This window comes from Armigeres subalbatus, chromosome 3, assembly GCF_024139115.2.
Source record: "Armigeres subalbatus isolate Guangzhou_Male chromosome 3, GZ_Asu_2, whole genome shotgun sequence".
Classification (NCBI taxonomy): domain Eukaryota; kingdom Metazoa; phylum Arthropoda; class Insecta; order Diptera; family Culicidae; genus Armigeres; species Armigeres subalbatus.
Window position 1 is genome coordinate 292796178 of NC_085141.1, and position 14489 is coordinate 292810666.

At 35.6% G+C, this 14489-nt stretch overlaps 1 protein-coding gene across 1 annotated transcript in view; it reads left to right on the forward strand.

Annotated features, from left to right (window-relative positions):
• Nucleotides 1–14147, forward strand: part of LOC134224835 (zinc finger protein 26-like) — a 32853-nt gene extending 18706 nt beyond the window's left edge. The window contains exons 3-6 of the mRNA XM_062704439.1: nt 10329–11221; nt 11288–11422; nt 11493–11574; nt 12640–14147. Coding sequence (XP_062560423.1) covers nt 10329–11221; nt 11288–11422; nt 11493–11574; nt 12640–12685 — 1156 coding nt within the window. The 3' untranslated portion in view covers nt 12686–14147. The remainder of the gene's footprint in view (nt 1–10328; nt 11222–11287; nt 11423–11492; nt 11575–12639) is intronic.
• The last annotated feature ends 342 nt before the right edge of the window (nt 14148–14489 follow it).

The following is a 14489-nucleotide window of genomic DNA, read 5'->3' on the forward strand; positions in this document are numbered from 1 at the left end:
CAAAATGGGGATGTTGCCAAAAACGGGAAAAAAATTTCATACAAAATTTCATTTTTTTTTTGTTTTCATGATTGATTCTAAATATTTAGAATATGTACTACAAAGTATGTGGAGTGTGTTTAAGTGATGCACGTGCATCATAATTGACATTTTTGCGGTATTATTCATAACTCGGAGAATGTAGTTCAAACAGATTTGAAAAAAGCTTCAAGAATGGTAATCAAACGATAATGTAACTAATTACCTAGCCAAGTTCATAATACAAATTTAATAATAAATAATATTAGAAATTAACAATAGCGTCGGTCATTTCCTTACTAAAATTTGTGGAAATGTTTCTATTGTATAGTCGGGATTTGCTGGTTGGGATTTTAATACTTGGGTCACTTTTTAGTTGGGCTTCCACTGGTTGGGTTCTGGCATCACTGGACATCATTTGTGATGTTCCAGTCGAAATACACGTGTTCAAATGGCTGTCAGTTGTCCCAACTAAAAAATCGAATTCGTTAGTTGGGCCGAGGTCGTGGCCCAATCAGCGAATCGCGACTGTAGTTCATTGAAGTGCTGACTTCAATCTGATATCTCATATAAATTTTAGTCCACCAAAAATGCTGATAAAAATATCATAATTCACTATATAAATCAAATAGCGATCCGACGGATACAAGATGACTAAATGTGCTACAAATTTCGAATTCTTATATAATGGATTTTGATGAAGGAAAACTTTCTTGTGGTCGATTAAGAGAATGATTAAGAGAGTAAAGTTCTTTCACAACTTTCGCTGACATTATGGAAAAAATGAACGGAAGGCATATTATTATTATTATTATTATTTATTTTAACAAAAATTTAGGAAGAGGGAAAAGCCCCTTTGAGTGAATTCCTTTCGAATTCTTTCTCAAAAAGGCACAAAACCTCTTCATCTTTTCAAAAAAACCCAGATTAATCCACCTAGCAGTGATGATGCCTTTCTCGTGCATTATAAAATATATTGAAAAAATCACATTAGAAAGGTCAAAAAAGCTCTTTGGGGGAATATATCACATTTTTTCGATCATTTTTAATATTTTTGCCTTGCCACCATTCAAAAAAAATTGTTCTTTGAATTTTCAAGGGGGACCTTTGGGGAAAAACAATGTTTTTTCAATAATTCCGAAAAGCAATGATCGGGCCCATTTCCAATAGCAAACAATTCCCCGTCGAATGCAACTTGTTGCGAGTAAATCGGATAATTCTAAGTTCTAAAAAGTGTGCCTACAAAATTTGTACACATACACACACACATACACAAAAAAAAAAACAGACGTCACCTCAGTTTGTCGAGCTGAGTCGATCGGTATATAACACTATGGGTCTCCGGGCCTTCTATCAAGTTTTTCTACCAATCATATAGCCTTTCGGTACAACTTTGTTGTACGAGAAAGGAAAAAATGCATATGTTACAAATATGCGATCGTGCGGTAGTACAATGATTAGCGATAGTAAATACAATGATTAGCGCAACGGCGCGTTTTGAAAAATACATATGGATTAAAATTCGATATGTTTCCAACTTTCCTGATTCCCACGTAGTGTTTTTTCACCAATGTAATATTAAAGTTCAATCATACTACATAGTTGTATGTCATACATTGATTTTGCATCCCTTTGTGTAATAATTGTACAAGTACATTTGTGAAAATGAAACCAACAATTCACATAAATATAAATGAAAAAAGCCGCATAATATGGAAATAAGGAGGTGTATGAAAACGAACGTTATGTTCAAATCACCCATATGCCGAAACTACACCATCATTCCACCCAAACCAACCAAACCACCCAAACCAAAAAGCAGTTAGCCTTAATGACACGCCTCTTCTTTCCTTCCAAAGCATGAAACAAAATGGCAGCAAACGTAACGAGCGCACGAGAAAGCATGTACGTAGGTATGCGATTTTTATTTCCAACGACGAAACTTTTTCAGCTGTGTTGAGGCGGATGAAGTCATCGGCTTCGGGTCTCTAGCGCGTGTGTGTTCGTCCATTAGTTTTCGTGTTCCACATTTGAAGCTTTGGAAAACTTTGCTTGAGAGGTTAGCATCATCAATAAAGCACGAAAGAAGCAACACAAACATTCATGCTGTCAGTTATATACACGGTGCGAAATTTATTCACCGCATGCAGAAATGCTACACCCTTAATTTGTTTTACTCAATATTGTGCGGTTACTTGCTAAGTTTTTTCTAAACTTTATTAAGTGTTATTTTAATCTCCAGATTATGTTCAACACCGTACTTGCTAAATGGACACGGTCGGTTAAAGTAGCTGTTCCTTTAATAGTTCGCTAAAGTAGTCGCTAGATTATTCGCTGTTGGTTTGAGCGAGACAGAGTATATGTCAAAAAAAATTAACCAGCAATCTGCGGTGTATTGTTCGAAATGAACGTTTATCAGCAATGGACTTTCTGCTGTACTATACTTCCGTGAATCGCATATTTGTCCCATATGAATAGGAAACCCAGCAAAGATGGGACAGATATGCGATTCACGGCAGTATAGATCTCGCATAATTTATCAAAAGGACCTAAGTAACATTTTTTTCATGAATTAATTTGAGTACTGCAATCAACAGAACAACATGAAAGCTATTGCGATTCTTTTCTAAAATTAGCATACTGGCTCACCAGTTACGCGCCGGGTCCCATGCGCCGAGTTGTGCGCCATGCAAAAAGTAAATAAACCAATGTCAAATAGATGTGAGCTTTCGGTAAGCTTTTCCACATTCGCTTGTAAGGTATGTAGCATATTGTCGTCCCTCTACGAAAAGATATTTTCACGTGAACTCGTTCGAGGTTTAGTACTTTTTTGCTTTTCTTCCGCCTGTGCTGCGTTCAGGATATTGTTTAAGTGGATATTAGTAGTGCAATTATGTTTAATTTGTGATGTAATATTCTACACTTAAATTGAGTAAAGTACCATAATATGACACAATACCTTAGCGGCGCACAACTAAGCGAGGCAGAGGTGAATGAGCAAAATGCTATAATATCTCGAGAATCACAATATTGATTGCAGTATTCAAATTAATTCATGAAAAAAATGTTACTTACGTCCTTTTGAAAAGTTAAGCGAGAATTCATGAAAAATTTTACTTAGGTCCTTTTGAAAAGTTATGCGGGAAATGTAATAAAATGCGTAAAGCCAAAATAGAACTTTTTGGGAACTTGCAAGTGTTCTGATTGTTTAAGTTGACTTTTTGTAAATTTATTGGTCAATATTTAAGAAGTGCAGTTAAAAGAAAAGTGCATACTTAGTTTATTCAAATTTGATTCAGACTATCTTTTGAAAAGGGTCAAACTTGTTTTTACTTTTTTCAAATGGATATAATCGAAAAACGACCCTTCCTACAAAAAAGTGTTGTATGGGTGACTATCGCAAAATCAGTCAAACTTTCTAATAAAACTTTTTGAAAAACTCAAAATTGAACCCTACACTAAAAAAAATCGATTTAAAAAATTAAAAGTCGATTTGCAAAAAAACGCCCTTTTCGATTTGGACGAAATTTTGTCTCAAGATAGGTGATTATGTTCCCTACCAACCGTCCATACATCGCAAGCTGGGCACTTTGAAGGGAAAAAAAAATTCTAACAAAAACTTTTTCTTGACGGAATTGATTTTTTCAGTGTCTTTAAGGGGTGGATTTAACATATGTATACATAATATACTCATATTAAGTATTCCTGTACAGTCAGGCAGAGTACAATGTTTTGGTCGTAACTGGTCGCAACTAAAGAAGCTAATAATGGAATATAATATTTTTTTTGAAGATATAAACCCTTCTTAATATTACTCTTAATTTAAAACAAACTATATTTAGTGACTAAATTGGACAATGTATCATAAAATAGATTTGCTTGGGGTTCTATAACGATGGCTTTCATTGGTTTAATTTCAGATGAAAATACACTGAAAATAATTCCGACAAGAAAAAGTTTTGTTAGAAAAACTTTTTTCCTTAAGAGTGCCCAGCTTGCGATGTATGGACGGTTGGTAGGGAACATAATCACCTATCTTGAGACAAAATTTCATTTAAATAAAAAAGGGCTTTTTTCGCAAATCGACTTTAAAATTTTAAACTGATTTTTTTCAGTGTAGGGCTCAATTTGGATTGTTTCCGATATTTTCACTAGAAAGTTTGACTGATTTTGCGATGGTCACCCATACAACACTTTTTTGTGGGATGCGTCGTTTTTCTATTATATCCATTTGAAAATATTAGCAAAAAAATTTCAGCTCTTTTCAAAGGATAGTCTAGATTAAATTTGGAAAAACATTTTTGTTTTCATTTCGGATCATCTGGTGATTTTTCATTTCTCATGACGAGCTCGGTAGTCTAGTGGCTACCGCTTCTGCCTTATAAGCAGGAGGTCGTGGGTTCAATTCCAGGCTCGTCCCTTTCCTACTTTGAATTTCTACCGTAGTTCTTTCTGTGTTTCACGTTCTACCAAAACGATTCCTACTGTCATAACCTTCCACACAATCCCAAAACCTCCCGTGGCATCTATGAGAGGTCGTAGAGTTCTCTGCATCTTTCTTAAGTAGATGTCCAACTAAACATCCTTCCCATTCCTCAGCATTCGCAAGGACGTGGCCAGGACAGATCTCGACTATTGGAGGGTACATTGCTTCCATCTAAGAGATAGTGATTAATCCCAAATCAATATCTGTGGTAACGGATGAAAGTGATGCTACTCTCATACAATAGTCTTGGCTTGTACCACCTACGAATTTGTGCGAATTGCTCAATGCTAATACTAATGCTAATCTGGTGATTTTTCATTTCTCATTTTTCATTTCTTACTTCTTACTTTTCACTCCTCACTTCGCACTTCTCACGTCTCACTTTTCACTTCTCACTGCTCACATCGGCCCATAGGGGAAAGAAATGGCAGAAATGACGCTTAACTTTTAAAAAGAACATATGTCACCTTTTATTCATGAATTAATTTGTGTACTGCAATCAAAAGCTATCATATTGGTCTGTTGATCGCAATATTAAAATTCATTCATGAAAATATGTTTCTTAGGTCATTTTGAAAAAATAAACGAGAATTTTCAGTGTACACATGAAATCTTAAAATAGGTACTTTTTAACTCATTAATGGGTTTCTATGTTTCTTTGTGAAGTTTTTTCTTCCGTGTAAGCTGTGTATTCTATGCTGTCAGTGTGCCGGTTTCGAATAAATTAATGCTGTCCAATGAGCAGCTCGAAGTAGCTCGAAGTTGTTCCTGTCACGCTCATGCCCGTTTGTTGACAAAAAAGAACGAGCAGGACGGGAACAACTTCGAGCTACTTCGAGCTGCTCATTGGACAGCACTATTGTGTCTTGGGAGAACATAACCTAGAAAATCGATAGCTTATTTGTTACGAAATAATGATGTCTCATAACTCTTTGAATATTTACTATTTTTTGAGAAGTGCCATCATTATGAAACTCAATAGTGAACAAGAAGAAAACATTCCCCATCGAATGCAACTTGTTGTAGCAAAATCGATTCAGGTTTAGTACTAGAAAAATTGGCTAATGTTTCAATGTGCACACACATACGCACACACACACACGGACACACACACGGACAGACAGACATTTGCTCAGTTTGTCGAGCTGAATCGAATGGTATATAATACTATGGGTCTACAAGCGCTCTATAAAAAGTACGTTTTGGGAGTGAAATGAAAGCCTTTCTGGTACAACTTTGTTGTACGAGAAAGGCAAAAAAAAATAATCATTACAATAAATAAAAATATATATATATATATATATATATTAGACCTCTTCATGTTTTCAAAAAGTATCAAAGATTCAACCGGTCAGCCCAAAATCACAGTTCTTATGCAAAAATAAGTCTCCTGTCAAATTTTCAGCTAATTCGGATAAAATTTCGAGGTGGCTCAAGTCGATTTAGTGTTTTTGGGCTATTTTCAATTTTGGAAAAAATCTTACATGAGATATAAACGTCAAAAACTATCGCAACAACCTCTATACGGATGCTATTGGTGTGCTCTACAAGTCTTATGAACATTGCGATTCGTTCCGTTTACGTTTTGTCCATGTTACAGTGATTTTTAAGCTTTTAAGTGCATAAAAATACTGTTTCCCCCAAATGTCGTTGTTCTACGAAATTCTTAAGTGTATTACAAATGATTGGTAATTTATTATATTATTATTTCTCTTTTTTCCCTGGAAATTTGAGTAATATAATTGCCCATGTGCGATTTACCGTTAAATTCTTAAAAATCAGAAGCTGAACATTTGTCATAAATTTGCACGTTAGGATTTCTTCAAGCAAGTTGTTCGAACAAAACATAAATCAAATCATATGATATTTGATGCTTACAACAAACGACATCCAAATTTTGTTAATTTCACCATATGTCTGCATGCTTTTAACATTGAGTGCATCGTAGTAACAAGTGAAATCGAAGCTTCTTTGGTTGAACAACTTGTTTGAAGAAATCTCAGCGTGCAAATTTATGACAAATGTTCAGCTTCTGATTTTTAAGAATTTAACGGTAAATTGCACATGGGCAATTATATTACTCAAATTTCCAGGGAAAAAAGAGGAATAATAATATAATAAATTAACAATCATTTGTCATAAACTCAAGAATTTTGTAGAACAACGACTTTAAGGGGAAACAGTATTTTTATGCACTTAAAAGCTTAAAAATCACTTTAACATGGACAAAACGTGAACGGAACGAATCGCAATGTTCACAAGACTTGTAGCACACCAATAGCTTCCGTATAGAGGTTGTTGCGATAGTTTTTAGCTCATGTAAGATTTTTTCCAAAATTGAAAATAACCCAAAAACACTAAATCGACTTGAGCCACCTCGAAATTTTATCCGAATTAGCTGAAAATTTGACAGGAGACTTATTTTATCATAAGAATTGTGATTCTGGGCTGACCGGTTGAATTTTTGATACTTTTTGAAAACATGAAGAGGTCTAATATATATATAATGAACGGCTCATCCGGAAGAAATCCATATCGGAGCCAAATCACACCAGGACGAGAAACGAAGGGGGTTCCTTTAGATCAAAAATCTGAAATAAAATAAGAACAAGGGAAACAAAAGAGTTTCAAATATTATAAAAAATATCACTGAAAAAGACTAATATATGTTTCATTATCGAACGGAAGGCATAAGACATTCCATTGTTTTAGAAAATGGTAATAGAAATCTGCATTCTGCACATTGATCAAGAGTATCCAAATTGTGTAAAATCAAATCCCTTTGCACTAGTCGGTCTCCTAGCACTCAACCCAGGAATATTTTAGGCGGCGATGATTGATCCATGAGCACAATGTGCACCTCGCACTACAAGTGACGCTAGTGGTGGAAGTGGAAGCTAGAAGACCATTTGCGGCATGCCACCTCTGACACTCGACAGCAGTCAACCTACGGACAAACTGGTGCTCACTGCAGGTCATCGCACTCCAGTTCTCCATGCACTACTTTCATTATTATAACTTTGAAAAGATGGAAGAATCCTACATCAGACTGAAGAGGGAAGCAAAGCATTACTGTCGAACTGTTGGCAAACATGCTGGAATCAAAAGGCTCGTTATGCAATTGACACATCAGGAAACTGGAAAAGCCCATAGTGTTCTGATATTAATCGCTAGACAAATTTTCGTCAATTTAAAACAATAAGACTCTTTGAAATAAAATTATTGCTTATTTTATTGTCTATACGTGAATGCAGCAGAAATACTGATAAAATGATAAAATGACAGTTTCACAACTGATATCAGAAAAGAGGCACATAATGAGCATAACGACTTGATGGCTATATGTAGGGTGACCATATGGAATTTTTCCAAAGGAGGACAATTCACCCGAATCGTAGCGAAAAAGGAGGACATTTGGTCAAAAAGGAGGACATAAAAAAAATTTCGACTATTTTTAAATTTTATATGATTAAGAATATTATTTATGTAGTTTTTGTAACTTGAGGCAAATATGGCATATTCTACTACATCATTAACATTACATCTCCAGATGGTACATTTCCGACTCTCATCATAGTCTACATAAAGTACTTTCAAATTATAAATTGCAAGCACCATCTTCATAAAGGCAAGATTTTAGCTCCAACTAATTTTAAAATCAACAGTGATTGAATGTTGAATATCATTATGCTGGCCTTTTGGGCAATATTCCACAGAATTTTATTAAGAAAATCGAACACGTGAGCACATTTTTTACTTTGGAGGTCTTCATGGCACATGAAATAAAATATTTTATTAGATCAATAGTTTCCATCAGCTAGCGAAAGAATAGAACTTTCATATAAGCACTTGATATTCATATTTTATTGATTATAACTATCAATACTGAATTATTTTAATCTGCCGAAATTGGTCTCAAATGCCGAACACTTTGATTCAAATTCCGAACACCACCTTAAAAGCACTAAAATTCAAAATTTCAACGTTATTCCGATATTGCACAATTTTAATGTTTCTGATCAGTATCCCTGTTGAGAAATTTCGTTTATTTATGCAAAAAAATAAGTGCTTCAGATAAATATTCATGTAATGAGTGTTTAACATATAAGTCTGTTTGGGATTTGAGTCAAAACGGTATTAGGTACGAACACCAGATGCTTATTAGACTAATGATTTTTTCTTCAATTCCATTGAGAATCACAATTTAAGGCATGTGAATGAGAATGATACCGTTAACGCTATGACCGTTCTACAATGTTCTCAACTGAAGAAATTTTGAACTGTTAGGATTTAGACTAAAGAAATTGATTTAGACTAAAGCTTTGATTAGTTCAGATTTCCACTCCAGTCTATGCATAGCATAGCGGCTGCTCTTTGCGTCACATATTCAAAAAACGTACCATGCGTTCAAAAGTCAATTCGATAGATGAGAAGTATATTTGCATTTTTTCCTAAACCATTTCTCACATTTCCAACTCTTTTTGATATCGTCCATACCTGCATTACTGTAACTCAAAGATTTATTTTTCGATATGTACATTGAATTTATTCGAAAACTTTTAGGAAAATATTTCTGATTAGAAAGCAGAACAAAAACACTAATGTGTGTCACGTTTCTTGGTGAATGGATCTCTGTTACACGTAAAAAAAGCGTTCCCGAATTCATGAACCAGAAAAAAATACACCGTGATTTAATTCATGGATTCGCACCACCAGAACGTTCCAGAAAACGGACTGTATTCCCGAATCCGTGTCTGTTGTTCTCGAAAAAATACACCGTGAACTCGTTAGCTCACGAATTCATGTACGCTTTTTTTTTGCGTGTATAATATTGTTTATTATTTTAATAATATTAAACTAGAGTTTCTTCAGAAAAGGTTATTCATGCAAACGTTTTCTCAAAATATCTAAGGACATTTCAGCGCAAAAGGAGGACATCTGATTTTCAATCAAAAAGGAGGACATGTCCTCCTTTAGGATACCATATGGTCACCCAAGCTATATGGCACATATAGAAAATCGCACTAGCAATTAAATCTACTGGGGCTTGCTTTCTCCTGGATCACTTATGAAGTATCGATTGCATTGTGATGTAAACAGCGGGCTTCACCTAATAGGTGTTGTACTATGTACAACGGTATGAGTCAGCTTGTTGACGACAAAATCAGTGACAATGCCAAAAAATACGACATGCTACGCTGGGCTGGTTAGATTAGGGTAGTGTGAATAGGGACATGGAAAACGTGAATAAAAAGAGCAGAAAAGTTTCAATAGAAATTGTTTGCAATGAGCGGTGATACGAGTGGTGATTCATTTTTTTTTCAGTGAAAGTGCCCACTATTCGTACAGAGCCCATAATACGCATATAAACCTTAATGATATTCACTTTTGATTTTGTTTATCCTATAACATATTAATAAAAAGTTGTTGCCAAAATCGGGAAGAAAATGTTGCCAAAAATGGGTGTTGCCAAAATCGGGGGTAGACAAAAACGGGTGTTGCCAAAATCGGGATGGGACTGTAATCATAAAATACGGAATGATCTCCCCTTTTGCATTGCTCCGAACAAACGCGTCATTCAAAAAAAATATATCATCAACTCTTGCATTATCCCGACCCCGAGCAATCGCGTGATTAAAAGAAGGTATGATACGGCGCCAATACTACAGTGTATGACTTATTTGTATTGTACCAATACTTTCAAAGTTTTGATTTGGGTACTCAATCCACCTACACCTTAAATATTACTTCACCTTTTATACTCATAGTATTGCATATTCAAAATCAATCACTAAAACGGAACAATGATAATTTCAATTCCCAGGTATCGATTCGAATTTAAAGGTCATATGATCCGCCACAAGGCGAACAACCACGCCGAAGAAGTGGCCGCCGAGGAGGCCGAATCTGATGAGCTCCCTTCGAAGATTACCACACCCGTCGTCGCTTCGGACGGTTCCGAAGTTTATCAGTGTCCCGTTTGTCCGATGAACTTCGTCAAACAAAGATCACTGACCTGGCATCTGAAAACACACTCCGGGCGGCGACCAAAACAGGAACGGGACGACGGGTATCCGTCGACATCGTCCGGCGAAATAATGCAGTGTCGTTTCTGCTCGCGCACGTTCCGCGATGTGTACGAGCTCAAAGCTCACATGGCTTCGCATGTCGGGGCCAGCCAAAATACTTCTGCGGTCGATTCCGAGCACTCTCTTTTTGGTTCTGGGTTGGAAATGATGCTGCAGGACTTCCCGGATACGATGGAGAACCACGGCGGTGATCCATTGTTCGATGCCTCGAATTTGGAGCTCGTGCTGGAGGATGGATTCGGCAACGATGACCTTGCGTTCGATGTGCGCTACCATGATACACCTCCTCTTCCACCTGCCAAGCGGAGTCTTCCGGCGAACGAGAACGTAAACTCAGTTTTCGACATTGCGGAACCTGGTTCATCAACTACGCCAGCCAAGGGGAAAATCGTTTGCGAGTTATGCAAAAAAGACTTCCTCTATGCCTGTAATCTAAAACAGCACATGCAGTTGCATCACGCCAAGGAGAAACCTTTCGAGTGTAAGATCTGCTTCTATCGGTTCGAGTACAGTGGGCACCTGGTGCGACATGTCCGGCAAAACCACGACAGCCAGGAAGGAGCAATGGGAGAAACGAATGAAAAAAGCTTCGTTTGCACTTTCTGCTCGGAGCTATTTGAATCCAAGAGTAAGTCGACTGCGAAGCCTAAAATTTGTTGGGAAACTATTTTAACTGAAAATTACCTACTTGCAGGTCAACTAAATGGTCATATCTACCATAATCACAGAGGCGAAAAACAGTTCAAGTGCGAATTTTGCCCAGCGTCTTTCTCATACAAAAAATCATACGACACGCATCGGGAAGACCATCACTCAAACAAAAGATCAGGTATAACTATTTAGCAGCTAGTGGGAGAAATGTTGAACAGTGCTCACAATAGTGGTATTTTTAATTCCAGACTCCGACTCGACTGCAACTGCATCCACATCTAGCGGAACTGCTACCCCGTCTAGTTTCTCCTGTAACTTCTGCAAGAAAACGTAAGTACTCAAATTTTGATTAGTTATCAATATTTTGTAGGTACTAAAATTTAATAGAAAATATTGTTTTATGAATCAGCTATTCTAACTGCCCACATTCACTTTCACATATATATTTCTTTATATTCTATAAATATATTTATCAATAAGTAATTCATGGATTCATAAAATAACAATTCACAAGAGATCTTCTCATAAGGTATTCACCCAGCGTTGTCGAGTATCTTGAGATTTAACGTCATATACATTATTCTCAGTGGAGATTACCTACAATGAACTCTCTTTGGGCATTGCTCAACTTCTATAAAAAGCTTAATGTATTTGCAGTGTTGAAAAAATCTCAAATTCTCAAATCTCATGCACGATTCAAACTAAACGCGAGTTAAATCTCACCAAGCTCAAGATCTACAGAATCGTGTTTGGGTGGTGATAGCCATTGTGATGAAGTTCAATTCAAAGTTCAGCTACTGGGAGGTACTGGTGTATGAGGAATTATCTGTTACGTTAGATATTTTGGAATCAGTCAGTACAAGCAAATGTCTATCTGGTGGGATGAGTGTGTTGAAGTATGTAAGCTATTGGAAGTTGCAGTTTCATATGAAGTTCTTCTATCAAAAATGATTGTATTGAAGATTATTATCATTTATTAATCTTCAATACAAAATTCATCTTCTCACATATCTATCAAAACGTACTGACTGTTCTAGCTTTTTTTGCTTCCAACTTTCACAAGACGCGAGGAAAGCATCATCGCTGCAAGGTGGAATATTTTTTTCAGCAAAAGTAGGGGGAAAGACGGCTTTGGCAGGTTTTGTTCTATTATTGGCAGGGGGTTTTTGTCGACCAAATTTTATGAAATTTCTCCACAATATTCTTTGCTATGCAAAGAATGTTCAGGCCAAATTTGAGCCTAGTCAGTCATAAAAAACCCCCCTGCCAATAATAGAACAAAACCTGCCAAAGCCGTCATTCCCCCTACCTACTGTTAGAAAAAGAAAGAAATTTTTAAATTGTGTTAACTTTAGCAAAAAATCAATACTCGAACACTCCTATTTTCATTTCCAGATTCAGCTCGGCACAAAAAGTAGACAACCACGTATGTTTCCAATAGGGACGAGCAAAGGGCCGGTGCCGATCAAATGAAGGATTTCGCCAAATCCTTCACATTTGTCCCAGAGATTAGTTCAATAGAAATTCACATTTAATTGTAACAAAACAACACATCCACACATTACATAACAAACACATGATGTAAGCCACGAACAACTAATTTATCATGTAGAACTTCCTCTCACTTGCTAGCTAAAGCACTGGGGCGATAGAAATCAAACACGTGTTTTTAGAACGATAGTCGACAATTCTCGATAAAAAGTAAGCTAAAAGTATCTCCTCTGAGATATTATACAGTACACAATTGGAAACGAGCGCAGTTAAGCTAAAACAAAGAATTAGAATGTTCTTTTTTTAATTAGTGTATACCCCTAGCAGTTAAGCCATATTAGTGTTTATTGGTATATAGCGTTTTTTTAGATCGTTCAAAATATATTTTAAATTCCGCCATCAGCGACGTTCCGTCTTTTTCGATCCCCTGTTTACTTTGGAGCTCGGTTTATTCGATATACTTCGACGTACTAAAAACACAGAACGTAATCACCCTTTCGCTTTCAAGGAAGTTGAATTTATTTATATTTCATGTTCACATTAATCACAAGTTTATTTTTAGGATGATTTTTTTCATACAAAACTAGATTTTTTCGAGTAAAACCAATTTTGTGATGTGTTTCTTTCATCCTCCCGTTTTATTAGTTGCAACTAGCGAGTAGTCGTCGCCTTTTATTGTCGAAGTGCTTTTCAGTCACAGGTAGCAAGTAAAACCCTATTTTGTTTTTCGATAAGAGTTTGTGTCTTTTAGTTGATACCCGAATAAAAAAGTCCAATAGAATTACAATAGAAATTATTGTAACAATACAATAAATTTAATTGTAATTACAATAAACTCAATTGCTGCTCACAATATAATAACAATTGAGAATATTGTTTTTCACCATAAATCCTATTGTAAATGGGAGTTTTACAATAGAAAATAGGGGTTGTTAGTTACCGTAACAATAAAAAAATCGTTTATTTCTCGAATAAATTTTTGCCATTACAATAGAATTTATTGTTATTCTATTGTCAACATTTCTCTGTCAATAGATTTTATTGAATGTTTATTGGAACAACAATAAGGCAATTTAATTGATACAATAGAAGAACAATAGAAAAGAATGTTCATCAATAAAATGTATTGTAATTTTATGATATTTTAATGTAATTCTATTGTATTTTCTATTCGGGTAGATAAGTAACGTTCGGATTGTGTTTTCTAACCTTCCCTGGATCGGAAATAATTTGATTCGCAATGTCGATAGCCGAATTTCAAACCACTTGAATTAAGGATACACAAATATTATTATTATTACACTATTATTGAATATAGAACTAACCGTTACGATTATAAAGAATGACAGCAAAATTATCAAAGTAACAACAAATAAGCCCAACATATAATAAAATACGATTAAATTACTGTACTCAGTGCCTAAAAAATATTGATCCGAAATTCCGTACATTGATACCTTGACGGACATTGCATTGTTCTTATGCCGACTTTGAAGGTATTCATCGATACAAACACGCAATTTTTATTTTTTTATTTTTGATTTTTTTTTACATTGCATGGGATTTCCAATGCTTGTAATATTATCATTAGAAGAATGTAAGTGAAGCTCTTCGTTTGAAAAGGGCGTAACAGCCAAAATTCCTTCCTTCTGATTTTTGGTCCACATATATAGCTTTATATGTAGACGAAGAATCAGAAGGAATAAATTTTGGCTGTTACGCCCTTTTCAAATGTTGGTCAAGATTTGTAGGGT